Here is a 21161-nt window from a genome sequence, read left to right as displayed (position 1 = left end):
TCTAATACAGGATGTAACTCAGGATCAGTACAAGTATTGTAAAGTATTTGCAAATTGACAAGTTCAAAGCTATAAAGATCCCATCCAATTTTGAATTGCAGTACTAGATGTTAAATATACATACTGTTTACTGTTCTGTAACGTTTCATATGTCTTGCCTTCTTATCCTGTACTGGTCCTCCAGTAACAGCCAGAGCTGCGTTGAGAATTCTGTTGGGTTCTTGTTAACCTTCAGGCAGCAAAGCCTCTTATCTGACTGTTAGCTCTGCTGGTTCATGGTCTGTATAAAGCATCTACAGTAGACCAAGGTTGACCATAAACTTTCCCCAGGCATTAGGGTGTATAACAGATTCTGAGAGGTAGACAGGAGATGCAGCTTTAGAGGTGACTACTGCAATATAATATTAGTGCCTTCAAATGCATACCAATGAGAGACTCAGAAACATATCAGATCACTGGAGTACAGGTAAAACATGTCTCATCCAGTAACTGCTACATGTATACTGTGTGAATGCAGAGTATTTGGAGCATTGGTAATAACGGCCGGGTCTCTTTCTGTTCTGCAGATGTTCGGCTGTGGCTCAGTGGCTCAGGTCGTCCTCAGTAAAGGCTCCCATGGTCTCTTCTTGACTGTTAATCTGGCTTTTGGATTTGCCGTCACGCTAGGCATCCTCATCTCTGGACAGGTTTCAGGTAAGAAGCAGCATGATAAGTATCGTAGGCTCTTACACATTATGGATGGTGAACCTCTTATGTAACATGATCCATACACACAAGTGACTACAACGGATTCATCTCTCCCCGTACGGTATAAGGGACCCTTCACACGGGGAAGAATATTCCGCAGTAGTGTAGCAGAATATGCCCTTCTGCGAAAAATTGCACTGGTAACTACGGATTTTGGTGCGGAATTGAAAATAGCAGAATTTGGACAGCATTTCCGCATCAAAAACTGCAGTGTGGATTTTAATCTGTAATTCAAGAACGACACATTATACAACGCTATTGTGCAATATTCCATCCCATCTGAAAGGTCCTTAATGGAGTTTTCAGTTGTACTATAACCTCCCAGTTGTGTAAACTACTATGATTCCCTTTCTTCCTCCCCACGATGTCTCATCAAGGTTAAGGTTGTGCTGTAGAATACATTTCGGGTGGAGTTATCCATTCATGATGCATTTGGATGTCACAGGTCAGGACAGACCTGTTTTATGTGCGTAAAGTTTAATCATTGTATAATGAAACATTTTACAACCGGTTCCTCGCCATTTTCACGATCTTAGCTTTCTGACAGTGGATGACAACATTATAAATCTCAAAATCTGTCCTGACCTTCCTAATCCTGTCCGTTTAACTAAGAGCTTGTTTAGATGGCATCTAGTCTACTTAAGGGCAGATTCACGGGCGTATCTGCATGTGTAATATGCAGAGAATAGAACCCATTGATTTTAATGGGTTCCTTCTCATTTCTTATTGTTTAACGTGTATTTTGATCGCACATAAAAAATGCAGCCTGCTCTGAAATCTATGGAGGTTGCACAATGCGCAATACACTGCCCAAATCACGAGAAAAGGAACACACCTGGAACTCATTAGGCCAAAAAGACATTTAAATTGGGGCACGTTTGTCTTCCGTGTTCAAAAAATCATGTCCTGAGAGTGCAAAAAGTACAATAAAATACCCCAATTCTCGGGCAAAAAAGCCTTGCTTATTCAAAATGCAGCGCTGAGGCGCACACAATTGTGCGTACACCCATGTGAAGCTGCCCTAATTGCTCCTTCACATGAGCATAAGTGTTTTTGCACACACCTCAGTGAAATGTATTTTCACCATAAAGAAGGCTTTTTTGCGTGAATATTGGCACGTTTTACTGTACTTTTTGCGCTCGCAAGACAAAACAACTTTTTGAGTTATTTTTAAATATTGTTTTGGGCACCTTGTGTCCAAAATTATATAGAATCAAAATACTTACTGTGGCGCTGGACTGCCGGTTCAGTGGTTCAGCATCACGGCATCTGACAGGTGACATCACCAGGCGAGAAGACTCTTTAGCATTCCGTAAACCTGTGGGCTTCTAATTGAGAAACCCCAAGGTCTGGGGATATCACTGATGACCTCCCTGTCCAGCCTCTTATTGGCAGCAGTGGTTACATGGGTAAACAATCCACGTGACCACTGCCACCAAAGTAAATAGAAGAATGGATTGGCAGCAGTAGAGCAGTGCACAGCGGGAGGTGAATATTTAGTTTTTTTTAATAGACTATGTGCCCCCCTCTGCCACCAATGTTAGGGGTACTCAGAAAGCCCCTTTAAGCAATCCTCTGAGAGCAACTGACATCAGCAGCAGAAATATCTCTCCTGTCTGGATAGATTCCTACAGCAGATAAGTGCAGGTAAAATGTATCAGTCTGGCTGTTTAGTCAACGCTGGATACATTGTAACAATTTTACAACAGGTTGTCAAGTGAAAGTTGTGGCCCGATGCAATCCTAATGGGTGAGGCTAATATTTAAGGTGAATCTTGACTTCTCAGTAATATAGGCTGCGTTGCATGTTGCTGTCTTGCCCGATCTGGGGAAAAACACCTCTTGGCCTCGAATACTGCCTTCACACATTAGGGTTGCGCCGTACCCCAACCTTTTCTTTCCAGTACAGTGTGCAGCATTGTTGTAGGATGAAGTCTCTGGGTTGGTAGCAGCTTCTCCCATGGATGCACCAGGACTGATTGTAGATGAGCACATACATTTTGGTAGTTAACAACTCTTCTCCTCTGGGTCTACCACTTCTCTACTGGGTGTTCTGCCCTATTTTTTACTATCCAACACCAGACACTGAAAATATTGTCACCATTAACTGACAGGATACAGACGCATTGAAAATAGGGAACTGAAATAAAGTTTAGTAGAAAGTTGCAGAACTTTTCATTATACAGCGATTAATGATTAGGCTTTATTTACGTCAGATAAACCCTTTAACGTCAGGACATTCTGAAATTGTGAAATAGCCAGGGATCACTGGGTGCATAAGTGACCAATAGAGAACTTTTTGCATGTGAGATTTAAATGAATTAGCCCAATGCCTTTAGGTCAATGAGTTGTACCTAGATGCATCATCACTATGGACCTAACATGCAACACATTGTATTATTAACCCCTTCGCGTCACACATACAACTATGTATGTCCCCCCCCCCCCTCAAAATGGTGCTACTGTGATTTCTACCACTTTGCTTCACTTGAAAATTTTTAAAAGTCTCACATTATATTATATGGTTCATTAAACAAAAAACAAGCCCTCATGCAGATATGCTACCTGAAAAGTAAAACCAGAACAGCTCAGTGAATAAATACGGTACCAGAACCAAACATAACATAAATACAGCACCAGATCCAAGCTCATAACATAAGTACAGCACCGATAGGTTGGCTGTGGTGCCTTGGAACATCAAAAGGGATGAGATAGAGCCAGGAGGATGGTAATTAAAGGACCTTTCACACGGGATGGAATTACTCCACAGGTCGCAGCCAAATCTGCAGCTGCAGAGTCCCACACCAAAATCTGCAGGTCTAAATGCGGATTTTGATGTGGAATTGCAGGCAGGTCTTAAGTCATTTTTCCATCCTGTGTGAAAAGTCCCTAATGTAGCTCCACAAGACACTGCATGCAGCGCTGCTTCTTCCAGTATTTTGTGCTGGATCTGTAGCGGAGGTTCTAATGTAGATGTGATACCACTTAGATGTATTGATTCTAATTAACTGAACTTCTCCGCTAACACACTCCATACAGAATGCACACCATGTTCTCTTCTCTATGTCTTTCCATGGATAATGTGTCATACGATGCTTCTTGTCTTCTGCAGGGGGCCATTTGAATCCAGCTGTTACTTTTGCTTTGTGTATCATGGCAAGGGAACCATGGATAAAGTTCCCAGTGTACACCTTGGCACAGACTCTAGGAGCGTTCCTCGGAGCTGGCATTGTTTATGGTTTATACTATGGTAAGTACAGTACAGAACTTTATGTAGGACCAAAGCCATGGGCTGTCAGGGTGGGCTGGGAGCTGGAGGTTTGCAGCAGCTGGAGATCGACAGGTTGGGTAACACTAATCTAGGGGATGAGGTGCCTTCAGACATTAGACCATGGACTGGTGGCCGGTAGGGTTGGAGAGGCATGGAAGGTATCTAATGATGGATTGAGTTGGAATTACAGTAAATACCCCCCTTCTTATGTCCTCTTAGGGTATATGGGGTTGATATCGAGGGATCCACTCTTCAGAACCGCCTATATAAACAAGAGGGAAGAGCAACTACTTGTGTCTGTGTATTATTTGCCCACTTGGTGTGATGCTTCATACGTCCAGGAGGCTTTGCTAAGACGGCAGTTTACTGGGGATCTCATTAGTGGGACCTACTGTATGGAAGTAACTGCGTTCATCTAAAGGGATTATCTGGGACTTAAATATTGATGATCCATCTTTAGGCCGTGATCACATGAGCGGCATCTGTTTTTTTCCCTTTTATTTCAGTTTCTCTCCTCTAAAAACAGAGCAGAGAGACGGAAACCCTGAACTGACCCTAACGCAGGTGTGAAAGCACCCTAACTTTATCCCAGCGTCCAGAATTACTCCTTACTTTCCCAATCTTTGTGCCATTTTTTTAACACATTCTAGAAGCTGCGGTGTTACACATTTCTAGAAGGTGACTTGTAATAACATGAAGATTATATGACCTTTTTGGCTGCACAGTAGTCACACCACCACCCAGCCGCCTTTCCAAATAGGATCATTATAATATATATAATATGCAGCTTATTCAGGTTTTCCCACTTCTAAACTCATAATTTTCCTGCCAAACACGGCCGGTCCCACCCAAGAGTCTTGCGCCATGAGTGAAATATCGCTCAGAACTGAAAAATAAAGTTATTAGGAAGCTGCAGGAAGTGACAATTATCTGGGTGAAGCGTTCACACACGACATTTTGAAGTCTGATGACATTTGCATGGCCCCAATTGGATAACGAGACGGACAGAACAAGTTCCACATGCAGCAGCTTGTTAGAAATGGCTGGAAGTCAACCAGGAAACTAGAGAACGGACGGCAACAAAGTTATTAGGTGTCAGTGTATGAATATTCTTTATTATGTGCTGGAAACAATTGTTCTAATTAGTAGATGGAAGGAAATACAGGTTCACGTTCCCTACATAGACACTATGATTTATATGCATTTTTTTACAAGTTTTTTTATTCCCTCATTTTTAACGTACTATTTTTCCATGTGTTTTTTAATCTACTGCAGAAAAACTTTTAAAAACACACCTAAAAAACTCTATAGATATAGAAAAAAAAAAGCACCAAATGGTATATCCACAGGATAGGGGATAACTTGTTGATCATTGGGGGTCTTACAGCTGAGACCCCTGCCAATCTCAAGAATAAGAGTCCTTTGTCCTCCTCACTGTGGGGTTACGGCTCCCCCACAGTGAGGAATTGACTGAATGGAGCAACAGTCATGCAAGCACACACAGGCTCCAGTCAATGGGAATGCTGAGCAACTAAACGGCTCGCTTGCCCGGCTCGGGCATTTCTGTTACTCCCATTGAAATGAATGGAGTACTGACCATGATTGCTCATCCATTGTGAGGGGTGAAGTAAACCCCGCAGTGAAAGGAGAGTGGGACATGGGAGTCCTGTTCTCCAGATTGGCGGTGAGACCCCCACTGATCAGCTAGTTGTCCCCTATCCTGTGGATAGAGGATAACTTGTAATTGTGGTACAACACCTTTAATATAAGAAGAGGTATATGCCAGTGTGCATTTGCAACACCCGTCCTAATAAATGACCACCTATATATGAAACCACCCTAAGGCTTCCTACAATCAGGTGATCAGGTATCCCTGAAAATCTTGATTGACATCACTTGGTGGACCTCACTATTATGTTTGCACATGGCGGTCTGGAGGGGGAGGTGTGGCTGTGCTACAGATTTTGCATTGCTTTTGGTGCTATATTTCCTTAGATAACACCTGGTTTACAATGAGCCTTTAGATAACATTTTCACTTTTTTTATTTCAGACGCCATCTGGTTCTTTGCAAATGACCAACTTTATGTAACCGGACCGAACGGCACAGCTGGTATTTTCGCCACTTACCCTACAGAGCATCTCACGCTAATGAATGGCTTCTTTGACCAGGTAAAGAAATGTCAGTTAGGGCCAATGCACACAAGCGTATATCGGCCGGCGTTTTCACGGCCAGCCAATATTCGCTACTGTGTGATGCACGAGCTCGGCCTCCCCCTTGCCAGCTCACATCCTCTCTCCTCCCCTCTGGCTGTTTGCAATGGGAGTGGGCGGAATGGGAGCAGAGCTAACCTCCCGCCCCCTCCCCGCCCCTTGATTGCAGCCAGCAATGGGAGGGGTCGGAGCTTAGCTCCATCCCTGCCCCGTCCCCTCCCATTGCAAACAGTGGCAAGGGACGGAAAGGAGAAGAGAAGGGGAAGGGAGTTTAGTACTCAGGCTGCAAAACTCCCTCCCACTTCCCTCCTCCGGCCGCTGTCATTGGATGCCATAAGATAGCTTCCTGCCCGGCATAAAAGTGCCTGGCAGAATCCAATGCATCAGATGGTAGCGTATATCAGCCGGCCGTGAAAACACCGGCCGATATACGCTCGTGTGAATAAGCCCCCAGGCTGTATTCACACAAGTGATTCTTCAGTGAATGTGGTGTGGTTTTTGAAAAAAAAAAAAATCATTGCATTGCTGTGCATGCAATTTTCACACGTTTTCCCCAAAATCGCATGTTGTTGCTATATCTAAAAGAGAAAAAAATGCATCAGACTCACATGCACATTGCATTACGTGCAAGTGTGACACGTTTTTTTAAACATCCCATAGAAAATAATGGGTGATACTATAATTGCATTAAAATAGGACATGCAGCGATTTTTTTTTGTCAAACTTTCGCTCCGAGAAAAAAAAAAAAAAATCGCTCATGTCAATAAATTCATTGCAAATTATGGGTCCTTTTAATGTGCGAGTTTTGTCCATATTGCAATCAGATGAAACTTATGTGTGAAAATCGCCCATGTGAATACGTACAGCCTTACATTGATAGAAATGATGGAAATATTCAGACAAGTGCTTTACATACAAAGGTCACCATGCAGGAAGCATTTCATAGAAAACCTATTGTTCTCGCGGAGGAATATGTACTGCTCTTCAATACAGGAAACAAAGGGTACAGTAGACTACTCAAACATGCCACATAGTAGAGAACCTTCACCAATGCTATATTTGCTCTCCAAAAGACAGTCAAAGGCACACATACCCTATTTGTAAAACGTTACACTTCTGAAAATATAAGCTAGCTATACTCCAGAGCTGCATTCATAGTTCTTCTGGTTATTATTGGAAACCGTCATCCAGCTTGATGTCAGACAGCTTCACTGAGCTCCTGAATTACAAGAGGAAATTAGTTTTTCCTACAGTACATCAGTTACTATGCACAAATGGAGTTCTCTGCAGACACTAAATAAGCAGATAATGCTGGGAGAGTTTAGCTCTGAAGCCTGCAGAATTGTGAATACAGCTCAGAAGTTGAATACAAACTGTAATTCAGAATTCCGTACAAATAAGTAATATATCTATAGAATGACTTTACCATCAGAATGAGTGCACCTCTAGAGTATAACACAGGATGTAACTCAGGATCAGTACCAGGCGATTAATGTAATGTATTTACAAAGCAACTCAACTTTTTATGCAGATTAATTCTATATATAAACTGTGCTCCGAGGTAAAACATCCCTTCATGAGCTGTAAATTCCTATTATAATGTCAGTGATTGTACAATATTTTGCCTGTGGTAATATGATATATACACAAGTGTCTCAGATCAGTAGCATTCATTGAGCTATTCTAGTCCTCTGCAGTACTATCGCCTGACCTCCACCGACCTTGAGACATGTCTCTGTAATTAAATACCCCCCATACATGTCTTAATAAACTTGACCTTGACAAAACACCAGATGCTTCTTCCTTACTTCTGCTTCAATAAGGTCTTTGTTCCACTTCAAGAAAAACAAACTTCTATGACACTTGTAGACTTTGGTAAGGAAATAGTTAAAGCACACTTCTCCCGTGTAAAAAAGAAAACCTTTTGAGTTATTCTCTTCCATGAATTTGTTAAAAAATATTAAAGGGGTTGTCTCGCGGCAGCAAGTGGGGGTATACACTTCTGTATGGCCATATTAATGCACTTTGTAATATACATCGTGCATTAAATATGAGCCATACAGAAGTTATTCCACTTACCTGCTCCGTTGCTGGCGTCCTCGTCTCCATGGATCCGTCTAAAATCGCTGGCAGCTTGCTTTTTTAGACGCGCTTGCGCAGTCCGTTCTTCTCCTTTCAGCACGAGCCGCTTCAGTGTGCTCCCCGCTACAGCTCTTCTGCGCATGCGCAGACGAGCTGTCACTGCTCGGGAGCGCGCTGGAGCGGCCATTCTGTACCATCCTCTGTTAGAGGAAGGTGCAGAGCCGCCCAGCTGTCCCGCCGTCCTGCCGCCCAGTTAAGTGATGGGCCGGGGGGGCTGCCGCTGCGCCGGGGGCGCTGTCGCTTGATGGGGGGGGGGCTGCCGCTGTGATGGGGGCACTGTCGCTTGATGGGGGGGCTGTCGCTTGATGGGGGGGGGGCTGCCGCTGCGCCGGGGGCGCTGTCGCTTGATGGGGGGGGCTGCCGCTGTGATGGGGGCGCTGTCGCTTGATGGGGGGGGCTGTCGCTTGATGGGGGGCGCTGTCGCTGTGATGGGGGGGGGCTGTCGCTTGATGGGGGCTGTCGCTTGATGGGGGGGCTGCCGCTGTGATGGGGGCGCTGTCGCTTGATGGGGGGGGCTGTCGCTTGATGGGGGGGGGCTGTCGCTTGATGGGGGGGGCTGCCGCTGTGATGGGCGCTGTCGCTTGATGGGGGGGCTGCTGCTGTGATGGGGGCGCTGTCGCTTGATGGGGGGGCTGTCGCTTGATGGGGGGGCTGCCGCTGTGATGGGGGCGCTGCCGCTGTGATGGGGGGGGCTGCCGCTGTGATGGGGGGGCTGTCGCTTGATGGGGGGGGCTGTCGCTTGATGGGGGGGGCTGTCGCTGTGCCGGGGGGGGGGGGGGGGCTGCGCCGGTTACCTGCTGCCTGGCGGTGGGTGACTGGTCGGCCGTGTTCACTCCAGGGGTCCGGTCGGCGGCTGCGGGGCGTCTGGTTGTCAGGGAGACACAGCTGGTAGCGTCTCGGGAGCGCGCACGTCGGGCTACAGCAAGCGAAGGGAGAAGAGGCGGCGGCCATCTTGGGAAAATTTTTATAAGTTGCTGAAACGCTGGAACGGTAAGTACAAACCAGCTAGAAAAGTCATTTACAGGGGGGCTTAGTAATGTATGCTTAATTAGGGGGACTGGGCAATAAAAAAAAATCCACTCCTGCCTCGAGACATCTCCTTTAAGTCTAATGTATTTTCTCCTTTTTCCCCAGTTCATTGGCACTGCAGCTCTGGTCGTCTGTGTCTTGGCCATTGTTGACCCCTACAACAACCCCATTCCCCGAGGGCTTGAAGCCTTCACTGTTGGATTTGTCGTCCTGGTCATTGGATTGTCCATGGGCTTCAACTCTGGTTATGCCGTCAACCCAGCCAGGGACTTTGGACCGCGTCTCTTCACCGCCTTGGCCGGGTGGGGCACGGAAGTCTTCACGTAAGTGTCGAAATTACTAATTAAAAGGTTGTCCTACCAAAAATTACCAATCCACAGAGGATTGTAGGGGATTGGACTGTTGGATTGGAGCAGCAGTGTGCATGCATGACCAGCACTCAATTCACTTCTATAGGACTGACAGCTGAGCAGATCACTTGACTATCTTCATAAACGGTGAATGGAGCAGTGGTCACACATATGCACTAGGACTCCATTAGACTTGGCCTACACCGTTTTCATGATCCCTAGAGTTCCTGCCAGTCTGACCCTCAGCAATCATACGTTTATCACCTATTCTGTGGATAGGTGATAAATGTTTTAGGTGGCATAACCCTTTTAAATGACAAAAACTTTTTTTTATCCTATCGACAAACAACAATTATAGTATCTAAATTTCTTTAATTTACAATAAAGATTACCTCATATGTTAAATGAAATCTTCGGGTAATAAAATCTGCTAATTTATTCTGCCTTTTTCTTACATTACTACATGCATTCAGGTTTTTTTGAGCATAATTTGCCTATATAGGGGCCTTGTGTGGTGCAGAGTATTAATGCAGCAGTTCAATCCCTGTTCAGGTAGCTGACTTACTCGGTAAAATGAGTACCCAGCTTGGGTACTCATTTATAAGTTGGCACATAAAGGAATAAAACAGTGCTAATGTCTTATCGTACCTCCCAGCATTCCCTACACATTCCCTTGTCAGAAGAGTGTGGAAGAAAACTTCTGCAGTCCACATTAGTCTTGATTGACATATAACAGGGGTTTGGGTAAATATTAGAGTACCAACACAAAAAAGGCATGACCTTCAAATGAAGTAATTTCTTTTGAAGGGTGAAGTTGGTGTTAGGCATTCTTGCAAACTTTTGAGAAGCAACATCAGATATGTGATGTGTAGAGCCAAACAAGAAGGAGAGAAGCAGCACTCCAGGGAATTATCTCAAAGAGTTGTCTTTATTGTGCCCACAACGTTTCAACCCTAGTTACACGGGTCTTCGTTAAGTCCTGGTGTGATGTGTGTGATAAAATATTTGACCATTTATCATGCCCATTTATATCAGACACACCCCAACATAAGGGCAATTTAACTTGGGCCAATCATTGTTCAGATTCTCGCTGGGAATCTGAACGATGATCGTTCAGTGTGAGAGCCAACAGCAACTGAATAACAAACAATTCATTGTACAACTTCTGCAGGCATAAAAATCTAATTCTTCTATGAATGACGGCCTGTTTACAGTGAATGGAGGAGGGCGGCTGGAAGAGATCTCCAGCATGCTCCACCTCCACTCACCAAGCGATTCTTGCTCGTGTGTGAAGGTAAAGCTGAAGCCACCGACAGTCATCCCAAGTAAGAGGGCTGTAAGGCATTTAAATCACAAGTGGTTGCATTTGACCTTCTTAAAAAAAAACTTAGGCTAGACCTCTAAATAATTATAACTTAATGTCAGTGCCTCCAAACAAATACAGACCCCACAACTGATGCCCTGAATAACTACAGAACCCATACCACACTCCAAAATATATATATTCCCAGACTATACTCCCTAGAGACCCCAGACCACATGTGCACATACTCACTTCTCCCCGTTCATGTAGTCATCTTCACTCATGTGCACTACAGACAATGACCTAATGTTGGCCCCAGTACCAGAACATTGTTTGCAGTGCCCTGGAGTGAAGAAGAGTGTGGGAACGGGTAGAGGTGAGTACTTAAAAGGGATGTCCAGTTACCAGACAACATTCGCTACTATATTACCAACTGTGTTAAAATAACAAAAAGAGCAGAATTAAACGCCGCCTCTACCGTTGGGATCCATCACTGTAGCCTGGCCATCCTCCCGGTGTTTGCTGTGGAGATGACATCACAGGAAGTCACCTGACAGCGTCTTCACCCATTCTTCTGACATTAGCACTCACATCCTGGGCACCATGATGCCAGAAGTTCAGAACAGTAATTCTGCAGCCACTGATTGGCTGCAGTGGTCATGTAACTTCCTTTGATATCATCTTCCACAACAAAAACGGGGAGGACGGTGAGGGTACAGCACTGGATCTTTGTGACAGAGGAAAGTTATGTAACCTTTTGTTATTTTACATAGTATGAGGTATATAGGCAATGTTTCCAGTAACCAAACAACCCCTTTAATTTGAACATATACTCACAAATTTAGCTTTTGAATCTTTACTACATACCACATTAACATGCACTTTGTTTGTATCCATAGTGCTGGTGGGCAGTGGTGGTGGGTCCCCATCGTCTCACCCTTACTGGGAGCCTTTGCCGGAGTTATGGTCTACCAACTAATGATCGGCTGCCACGTCGAGCCTCCTCCAGAGTCTACTGAACAAGAGAATGTCAAGCTGTCTAACGTCAAACACAAAGAGAGAATCTAAAAGGGCAGCCACTAGAGGACTGAATACTCATAACATGGCGGCAACTAACCAAACACAATCTGGCAGAAGACCTCCATGGGTCTTAGACATTAGATATTTCTTGTATACTATTACTAGCTTGTCGGATGTGCAGAAACGTCTTCCCTTACCATGCTCTGTACATAAAGCATCTTATGGACTGTGGTATTGATTTGTGTAAGAGCACCATATTTAATCCCATTTAACAATATTTTTGTCAATTTACAATGGCATGTGTACTGTAGAAGTAACCCCTACAGCTTCTATGGGGTCTATGGAGGGAAAGAAGGGCCAGCTCGGTTTAAACCCACCAACTGTCTCTCTTTTCCAGCTCCTTGATGTTATCAAATTAGGGGAAATGGAACCTCCAGTGGTTAGGCTGTCCAACTCTCCTACATGTTCTGGGAAGAGAAGGGAAGGAACCAGTGCTGGACCCTCTTGTCCAGGGATTAGGGTTTGGTGGCATGAACCAATACAAAGTTGGGGCCCATATTGCTTGACACTATGGGACACCATCTCCTTTTCTATTTCTCTGTATAGCACTGAATACACTTCTGGTACTGAGTTGATAACTAAGTATTAAACCATTCTAACATAGATCAATACTATTTTTTAACAGGAGCAAAAATTTAAGAGATTTTACAAATTTCATGAGTATTTACTACTTTACTGTTTAGTTCCCCCTGAAAACAATTAATTTGTATGACATACAGTACCTCTGCCACACTTCCCAATGTCCGGTTTTTCTCAGGATTGTCCAGCTAAATGGACCTCAAGGTGAGCAGAATTTATGCAGATTTACCAAAAAGTGGGTATTCTTGGTATATTTTTTGGCATTCCCAGGGGGATGAAGAGTAGTGCTTAAAGAGGTTTCCCGTAACTATCCTCAGGATAGGTCATCAATAGTTGATCGTCGGGGTCCACCGCTTGCCAATCAGCTGACTGAAGTAAAGTGGTGCTAGGATGAGCAACACTGTCACTTCAGTACATATCAGGAACAGCCCGGTACATTTTGTTGGTTCGGTGACCATCATTCAGTATCACTACATAGACTTAGGGCTCATGTCCACGGGGAAAATAAGAATTAAAATCCGTAGCGGATTTTAACTCTTCTCCCGCGCGCGGATCCGCATCCCATAGGGATGCATTGACCACCCGCGGGTAGATAAATACCCGCGGATCGTCAATAAAAGTGATTTTAAAAAAAATGGAGCATGAAAAAATCTGGACCATGCTCCATTTTCATGCGGGTCTCCCGCGGGGACGGCTCCCGCGGGCTTCTATTGAAGCCTATGGAAGCCGTCCGGATCCGCGGGACACAAAAATCATATTTTACTTACACGCTCCGGTTCTTCTCTTCGGCGCCGCGCCATCTTCTCTCAGTCGCGGCCGGATCATTTTGCTTCGGCCCGGCGCATGCGCGGGGCACGTCACCGACGTCATCATGCACATCCGCCGAGCCGAAGAATGAAGATCCGGCCGCGACGAGAGAAGATGACGCCGCCGCGAAGAGAAGAAACGGAGCGGATGGGAGGTAAGTTTATTCTCATTTATTGTTATTTTCAGCGCTCATGTCCGCGGGGCAGGAGGGACCCGCTGCAGATTCTACATGTAGAATCCGTAGCGGGCCCGATTTTCCCCGTAGACATGAGGCCTTAAAGGGGCTGCATGAGATTAGAAAAACATAGTTGCTTTTTTTTTTTAAACAGAAATAGTGCCACTTTTGTCCAAAGGCTGTATCTGGTATTACATCTTAATGTCAATTAAGTGAATTGGACTGAACTGCAATATTAGACACAGCCCATGGTCGAGTTGTGCTGTTTCTGTAAAAGAGTGGCCATGTTTTTCTAATCTCATCAACCTTCATTCACAGGATGTTCCCTCTGCTGTACAAGAGACTCTCTCTTCATGTTACACAGGCTTGTTTGAGATCCCTCCCACTCATCCTACAGCTACAGGGTGCGTTCACACGAGCGTAGGCGTATTTACGTTCGCACGTGCGCAGTGTATAATCGCCGGAAAGAACGTTTTTCGGCGATCATGACCAGAGCTAGAAAGCGTATTATCGTTTCTTCCTACTTTGCAAACTATCTTTTCGGCCATCGAATATGCGTTGGCGCGTATTTCGGTCGCACATGTTCCGTCTTTTTTTCGGGTTGCCGTTTTTACACGCCGTAAAATCGCCCGTGCGAACGAATACATTGGAAACCAACGCCTCAGATGGTCACGTTTATACGACTGGGCGCAAAAACGCGCCGTTTATGCGCTCGTGTGAACGCACCCACAGGATGCAAATGAGAAGGGAGTAAAAAGTAGAGGATCAAGATAGATTGTAAGCCATTTGCTCTCTGTGCATTGAGTTGGAGAGCTGGCTAAGACTTTGTGTAGTATTTGGAGATAAGCCTACGATAACCATGGGCATTAGTGGAAAGTCTGGTGGCAGCATGGACAACTGATATTCAGGGGTCACAAGAACTTGTAAGACGTTATGGTCATGAGGAACCATTGTATCATGTCCTACACTCAAAGGGAACACCCGTTACATACAGAGTCATTCATATATGGCGTCTATTATTATAATCTCCAATGAATGCACAAGAAAATCCAATCTAATGTAACGTCTATGGCCGGACTAATTGAGAATTAGTACAATAGTAAGGATAGGTGCGGTCTAAATGGGCATTTATGTTTCAAACTACTAGTCAGGCTGAACCATTGACTAAAACTGTAATGAATACATAATAAACTGTAAACCACTGCAATGTATTATTTCACTATCCACTCATCAGACGATGCTTTTGGGGGGTTTTATATGATGATTTTTTAAAAAGAGGTCATAATGGCTTAAATTCCATGTGAACAATGACGGCTGTAAGCATTGTACATAAACCTTATTGCAGTTGCTTGTGCATTGGATACATTTTATGCGTCATTAAATCCAATATTGTTATAGAAAATGAGTTGTGCACGCCTTTCATTATCTGTACGCTTTGTATATAACCCATATCTGTGTATGCAATATGGACAATGAACAAACCTTATCTTTAGAGGTATAATTTGTGATTTCATCTATCATCTTGGGTTTCTGCAATTTGCTGCAATTTTTCCTCAATTTAGTCAGGATCTTATGGATTTCTTCAAATGTACACAGAGGACATGGATATGAGGTAATGATATGTCTATTATAGTTGTCATATATGAACACAATATTAAAGGACTTGTTCTGTTGTAAACTATTGATGGCCTATCCTAAGTAAAGGTCATCAGTAGTAGATTGGCAGGGGTTCGTTGCCTGGGACCCCTGTTGATCAGTTATTTGCCAGGCCAACATGCTTGTGCACTGAGCTGATTTCTGCAGGAGGCAGACAGCTCCGTTCTAACTGTAGAGGCCAGAGTTAGTATTGCAGGCAATGTCCCAATTCACTTCAATGGGAACTTGCCTGTAATACCAAGCCTGGCAGCTACAGTAAGGATGGAGCTGTCTGTTTCCTGCAGAATTTAGTTCAGTGCACAAGTGCACCAGCTTGGCAAACAGCTGATTGGCAACAGTGTGGACAAAGGACCTTCATTAATCAACTACTGATGGACTTATACTGAGGACAGGGCATCAATAGTTTAAAACTGGACAATCTCTTTAAGAATTGTTATGGTTCCAACTCTTGAAGGTAAGCTCTATGATGGCAAAGAACCACCTTTTAACTTCTAACCTAGGTAGGTCCTATGCCTGGGCTACTTGATCTTCATTGTGATTTGAATCTGTTCTTCAATTGCAAAGAAGAGTGAAGAAGAGTCAAAGTTGTGCAAGTTGATATCACGTTCTAATGATCCAAGTATTGACTTTGGTATGGAAGTACCTACTAGCAACCTGATGCTATGGGCCTGTAAGAGCATGTATGGGCATGTTAGTCCATTTTCCTTAAAGGGGTTGTCCAGGGTTATAAAAACATGGCCGCTTTCTTCCAAACCTGGTGTCACCCTTGTCCATTGAAGTGAATGGGAGCTGAGCTGCTATACCGGACACAACCCATGGACAAGAGTCATATTGTGTATGGAAAAAAGCAGCCATGTTTTTCTAACTATGCACAGCCCCCTTAAAGCAGTAGTCCGGGACTTTTACTATTGATGACCTATTCTCAGAATAGGTCACCAATAATTGATTGGCAGGAGTCTGCCGCTCAGGATCTCCACTAATTAGCTGATTCCCAGTACCGCTGTCAGTACTGATAGCAGATAGCGCTGTCCGTATTGCAGCAGCCTAGTTTGGTACTACAGGCACAGTTCTCATTGCATTCAATGCAAGTTGTGACTGTATGCACTCAGTCTACCATAAAGTTGGTACCAGGCTGGTATTTTCTATATGTACTATGCATCTGCCCCAGAAATCTAGGCACAAATCAGACTCCAGTGGATATGCTCCATGACTTGTATGTACTTGACATGGAGCAGATCGATGGTAATGGGACAAGAACTCGGCTACATACACCCAGCTTGGATGTAGCATAGGTGGAGAGATCCCTTTAAAGTCTGCCCCCACACTATGTTAGGACAGGAAATACATTACAGTTTGACACAGGAGCAGTCATGAATGTTTGAGCTGCGGTCGTTCTAATGCTTTATCACCTCTCTGCATTACTATTGACTGATTGTTGTTTCTTAATCCCTCAATGGAAAATCTCACATTCACGTTGCATAAGGCTGAACACCACAAACAATTAGTGTTGCTTTTAACGCCGACATCCCAGAGGCTTTACAGGAGAATTAAGAGCATAATTATACACCGGAGACAAAAGTGCTAGGCTTTGCTCAATAAAATCTGTTCGCCGGTGATCAATTTCGTCAACATGCAGCCTCCGCCTATAGAAGGCGACTGATGTTATGTAACGTCTGCCAGAAGCATGTAGTAATAATGGTGCCATTATGTTCAAAATTACTGTACTTCATTTTTTTAATGGTTCCCACCCATGAATTATTCTTGTTGGGAGGAATGGAAATGTAGTGTCAGATGAGGATAATCTCAGCGTTAGATCTGTGTAGTAACTAAGATTCATGCATCTTCTGGAACCACATAATGTATAAGTGTATGACTGTGGATGGCGCAGCTATGGGGGCACTGTAGATAGATCTATCAATTACGACTCTTTTACTGGCACAATTATGATTGTATTGCGGTTGACTTTGCTAAGTGGGCACTTTGGTTGGTTGTGTTATGGGGTAACTGTAGTCGATACTGCAATGAAGGCACAGTGGCTGGCATTATGATTATGGAACTGCTATTGGTTTTGTAGTAGGAGCGCTATAATTGACTTTACTATAGGAACATTATACTGTGCGCCATCCTGGAAGTTTCTTGGGTAGTATGCACTCAGTCGTTCCATTCCCTGGGTAATTCTCAATGACTCAGTAAAAGTCTATCAATTCAGCAGTTTCCAAGTAGCCCCAGAATTCCTGCTGATGCCTAGTACTACATACAGATATCACCACCCACATCAAGGTTCACATATATGCCTATTGCTCACATGGCAGTTAAAGGGAACCTGCCATTAGATTTTTGCAAAGTAAACCCCCACCCTGCTTAAACAAGAACGTCACGGGCATCCACAAAATTACTTTGTCACAAATCGTGTTGCAAACATACCTGAAAAATGCAGGGTTTTTCTTTTCCTGCACCACATGCTAATTAAGGGCAGTTGGTCAAGTGGTTGGACCAGACCGTCTGTTGTGGTGGGCTGGCAGGATCAACTCTTTTGCCTTGCGTACCTCCCCAAACATGCTCCTCTCTGTGGCAATGAAGTGGAGACGTTCTTCATGTCATCGCTGTGGTCTAAATCTGACACGTGCGCCATGACTGCCAGGACTGGTGTATGCCCAGTTCATCTGTGCCCGTTATGGACAAATTCAACTGCACGTGTTTTAGGTCACACAGCTCTTCTGCGAGAATGTCTCCACGTCAGTGGCAGAGAGGGGAGTACTTGTGGATGTATGCAAGGCATCAGAGATGGTCTGGCCAGCCCACTACGGATGGTCTATCCTGCCCACCGAACCGATCGCCCTTAATTTACAAAACCCTGCATTATACAGATATGCTTGCAACACGATTTCCAACAAAGTAACTTTGCAAAAGCCCATGACATCATTGTTTAAACAGTGCAGATGGTTTTCTGTGTATAAATTTGATGACAAGTTCCCTTTAAAGGATTCTAAATTGGGGAAACCCATCAGATGCAAGATAAAAGTTGGATAGAAAATTAAAGAAAAAATGTTTTAAATCACTTGAAGTATAGAATTTTCATTTAAAGTGACCCTCCAGTCAGTAGATAAAAATTGATATATGTCAGTATCTATGGGGATGATCACATTCTATTGATTTTTCCTCAGATCTTGTCCCTTGTCTGCTTTTTAGCTTTTTTAGGATACAGATGGGATCTGTGACTATAGTTTAGCTACTGTGCTTAGTTTGAGGTAGTTTGGGATACACCCCTGTCTAATCATTGGTTCAGGCTGCAGGGAAGACAGTCAGAACCAATCATATGGCAGAGCCTGTGTCCAAGACTATGTCAGATTAACTACTTAGCTACAAAATAGTCACAGATCACATCTGTATCCTAAAAGAGCTAAAAAGCAGACAAGGAGCAAGATCTGAGGAAAAATAAACAGCAAATGATCATCCTCTGTAGGTTCTGACTTACGTATTAATTTTGAGCCGTTTTAAGACCTTAATCCCATATAATACGATGGCTGGAGGGGTCTGTGTGGAGGACATCAGTAATGAGCTGCTCTCAGCGCTGCCTTGTGTACATCTTCTGGATGTTGATGAGGATATAATTTAATATTATGATGTTAACATCCTCTTCTCAGAACAGGAGACAAGACAGGAAGCTGCACAGAGCTTCTTCTCAAGCAAGTAAAGGAAATAAATGAACTCAGCTAAGCTCCTGAAAAAAGGTGATAATTCTATCCTGGATTGTGAGGACCAACTTTTCTGAGGTAGCACAATGGAGAAAAACTGGTCACTAAATGGCAATTCCAAATTGTTGTTATTGCAGCAGGATTTAGTCTAATATTACATGATGAATACATTATACAGCATGTTTTTTTTTTGTATACTACTGATCCTTCCATCATGTCTCAGGATTAAGCTCAGATATAATAATTTGATTAACCTGTAATAAACTTTCTCCTGTGCACATTGTCATCCTCTGATGAATAATGTAATGGTAGAGGAAGGGAAATGATAACTGATTTGAGAACATTTCAAATCACACAAGTGGTTGTAACTTATTTAACTCATTGAATATAAGCTATGTACTGCCGCCTATGTGCAAGAATATAACTATTATAATACTACTCCCTATGTAGAAGAATATAACTAATATAATACTGCCTCCTACGTGCAAGAATATAGCTGTTGCGTTCTGGCACAAGATTGGAGACTTGGGTCATAGCCAGTAATGGTAGGCAACGTAGCCAGGCAAGCTGGGCGTTGGTACACGGAGAGATGTTAGAGTAAAGAGGAGTTAAGCAGAGACGTAGTTAGGAAACAAGCCAGTGGTCGGTACTCGGAGAAGAATCTTCTTTAGAGCAAGCAGGTATATGGAAGAGCTGGTTTAAAGGCTGAGGACTCAATAAACTCGCAAAGAGGGAGGGACAGAACCAGGTTTATATAGGACGTCCAATCAGTGCGGGGTGGAAATAATCAGGAACTGGGTTGCAGGAGCAAGGAACCGGGCAAGGTTAAGCAGGGGAGCTGTCCAGCAAGCTGAACAGCTTGGTAGGGAGAGATACTGTCTGGAGCATAGGAGTTCCAAGGTTTCGAACCCTGACAATAGTTCCCTCCCTCCAGGATGGCCTCCGGACATCCCAGGGGCCAGCTTCCTTGGGTATATTTTATGAAATGCTCTTGTGAGCCTAGGGGCATGAATGTAGTTGGCTGGTTCCCATGAGTTCTGCTCCGGGCCATACCCCCCCACACTGTACCAGATATTGTAATTTTCTTCTAAAATTCCTAATCTTCTCCACATCATACTCCTCCTCTCCTCTGACATCCATTGGTGGAGGAAGTGGCTGAGTCCTTTCCGGAAAGGGATTTTTTAAAAATTGTTTGAGGAGTGACTTGTGGAAAACCGGGTGGATCCTTAGGCTGTCAGGAAGATCCAGATGGAACACCACCTGGTCTCTTTTCGTCGTGATTGGGACTGGCCCAATAAACTTTTGCTCAAGCCTAGGAGGGAATACATGGGTCTTAAGGTTTTTTCATAGATAAACATACTTAATCTCCTTCCTGGAAGGTAGGAGAGGCTTTATGGTGTCTATCCACTACTTGCTTGTTTTTCTCCTGTACCTCTTTTAACCTTTTATGGGTTTCTTGTAACGCTGCCAGTCTGTGGGTGATGGTTGGAACAGGAGTATTGACAGAAATGTCCAGAATAAAGATGGGATGTATACCATAATTTAAAAAAGAAATGGACTCTGGGAGGTGAAACTCGGTCTGGCATTGTTATAGGTGAATTCCGCCATCGGTAGGTAATCGACCCAATCATCCTGGAGGTGAGAAACAAAACGGCAGAGATATTCCTCTAGAGTCTGGTTCATTTCTTTTGCTGGGGATAAAATAAGACATTTCTAGGAGTTGGTCCACTATAGCCAGGGTGGCAGTCATTTCTTTAGGAGGGGGAAGATCCACAATAAAGTCCATAGATATAGATCCCCAAGGGCTGGATGGGACTAAAAGTGGTTGCAGGAGGCCCAAAGGACGAGCTTGCAGTGTTTTGTTTTGTGCACAAATGTTGTAAGAGGTGACATACTTTTTCACATTGCCCTTGCAATTAGGCCACCAGTAAAAACGAAGCAAGAGTTCCAAGGTTTTTGTGATTCCGAGATGGTCAGAAAGTTTGGAATCATGGACCAGTCTAAGGGTTTTGAGTCAACAAGCATCTGAAACATACAGTTGATCCCCTTTCACCCAAAACGCCTTTTCAAAAGAGAGGTCCACGTCCTCAGGGAAATGATTGAGGCAAGGGTCATT

At 43.9% G+C, this 21161-nt stretch overlaps 1 protein-coding gene and 1 long non-coding RNA gene across 2 annotated transcripts in view; one reads left to right on the top strand and one right to left on the bottom strand.

Annotated features, from left to right (window-relative positions):
* Nucleotides 1–12769, top strand: part of LOC136627494 (aquaporin-3-like) — a 31329-nt gene extending 18560 nt beyond the window's left edge. Inside the window, exons 2-6 of the mRNA XM_066602643.1 lie at nucleotides 567–693; nucleotides 3859–3996; nucleotides 6069–6187; nucleotides 9506–9723; nucleotides 11953–12769. Of these exons, the coding sequence (XP_066458740.1) occupies nucleotides 567–693; nucleotides 3859–3996; nucleotides 6069–6187; nucleotides 9506–9723; nucleotides 11953–12121 (771 nt within the window). The 3' untranslated portion in view covers nucleotides 12122–12769. The remainder of the gene's footprint in view (nucleotides 1–566; nucleotides 694–3858; nucleotides 3997–6068; nucleotides 6188–9505; nucleotides 9724–11952) is intronic.
* Nucleotides 12770–12915: 146 nt separating this feature from the next.
* LOC136627495 (uncharacterized) lies at nucleotides 12916–15064 on the bottom strand. The gene is made up of 3 exons (XR_010792796.1): nucleotides 14421–15064; nucleotides 13794–14091; nucleotides 12916–13191 (listed from the first exon to the last, which is right to left on the bottom strand). It is a non-coding gene; the product is annotated as an uncharacterized lncRNA (long non-coding RNA).
* Nucleotides 15065–21161: the final 6097 nt, after the last annotated feature.

Source organism: Eleutherodactylus coqui, chromosome 5 (assembly GCF_035609145.1).
Source record: "Eleutherodactylus coqui strain aEleCoq1 chromosome 5, aEleCoq1.hap1, whole genome shotgun sequence".
NCBI classification, from domain to species: domain Eukaryota; kingdom Metazoa; phylum Chordata; class Amphibia; order Anura; family Eleutherodactylidae; genus Eleutherodactylus; species Eleutherodactylus coqui.
The sequence above is the reverse complement of the archived record's forward strand: the minus strand, read 5'-3'. Positions and strand labels throughout refer to the sequence as shown.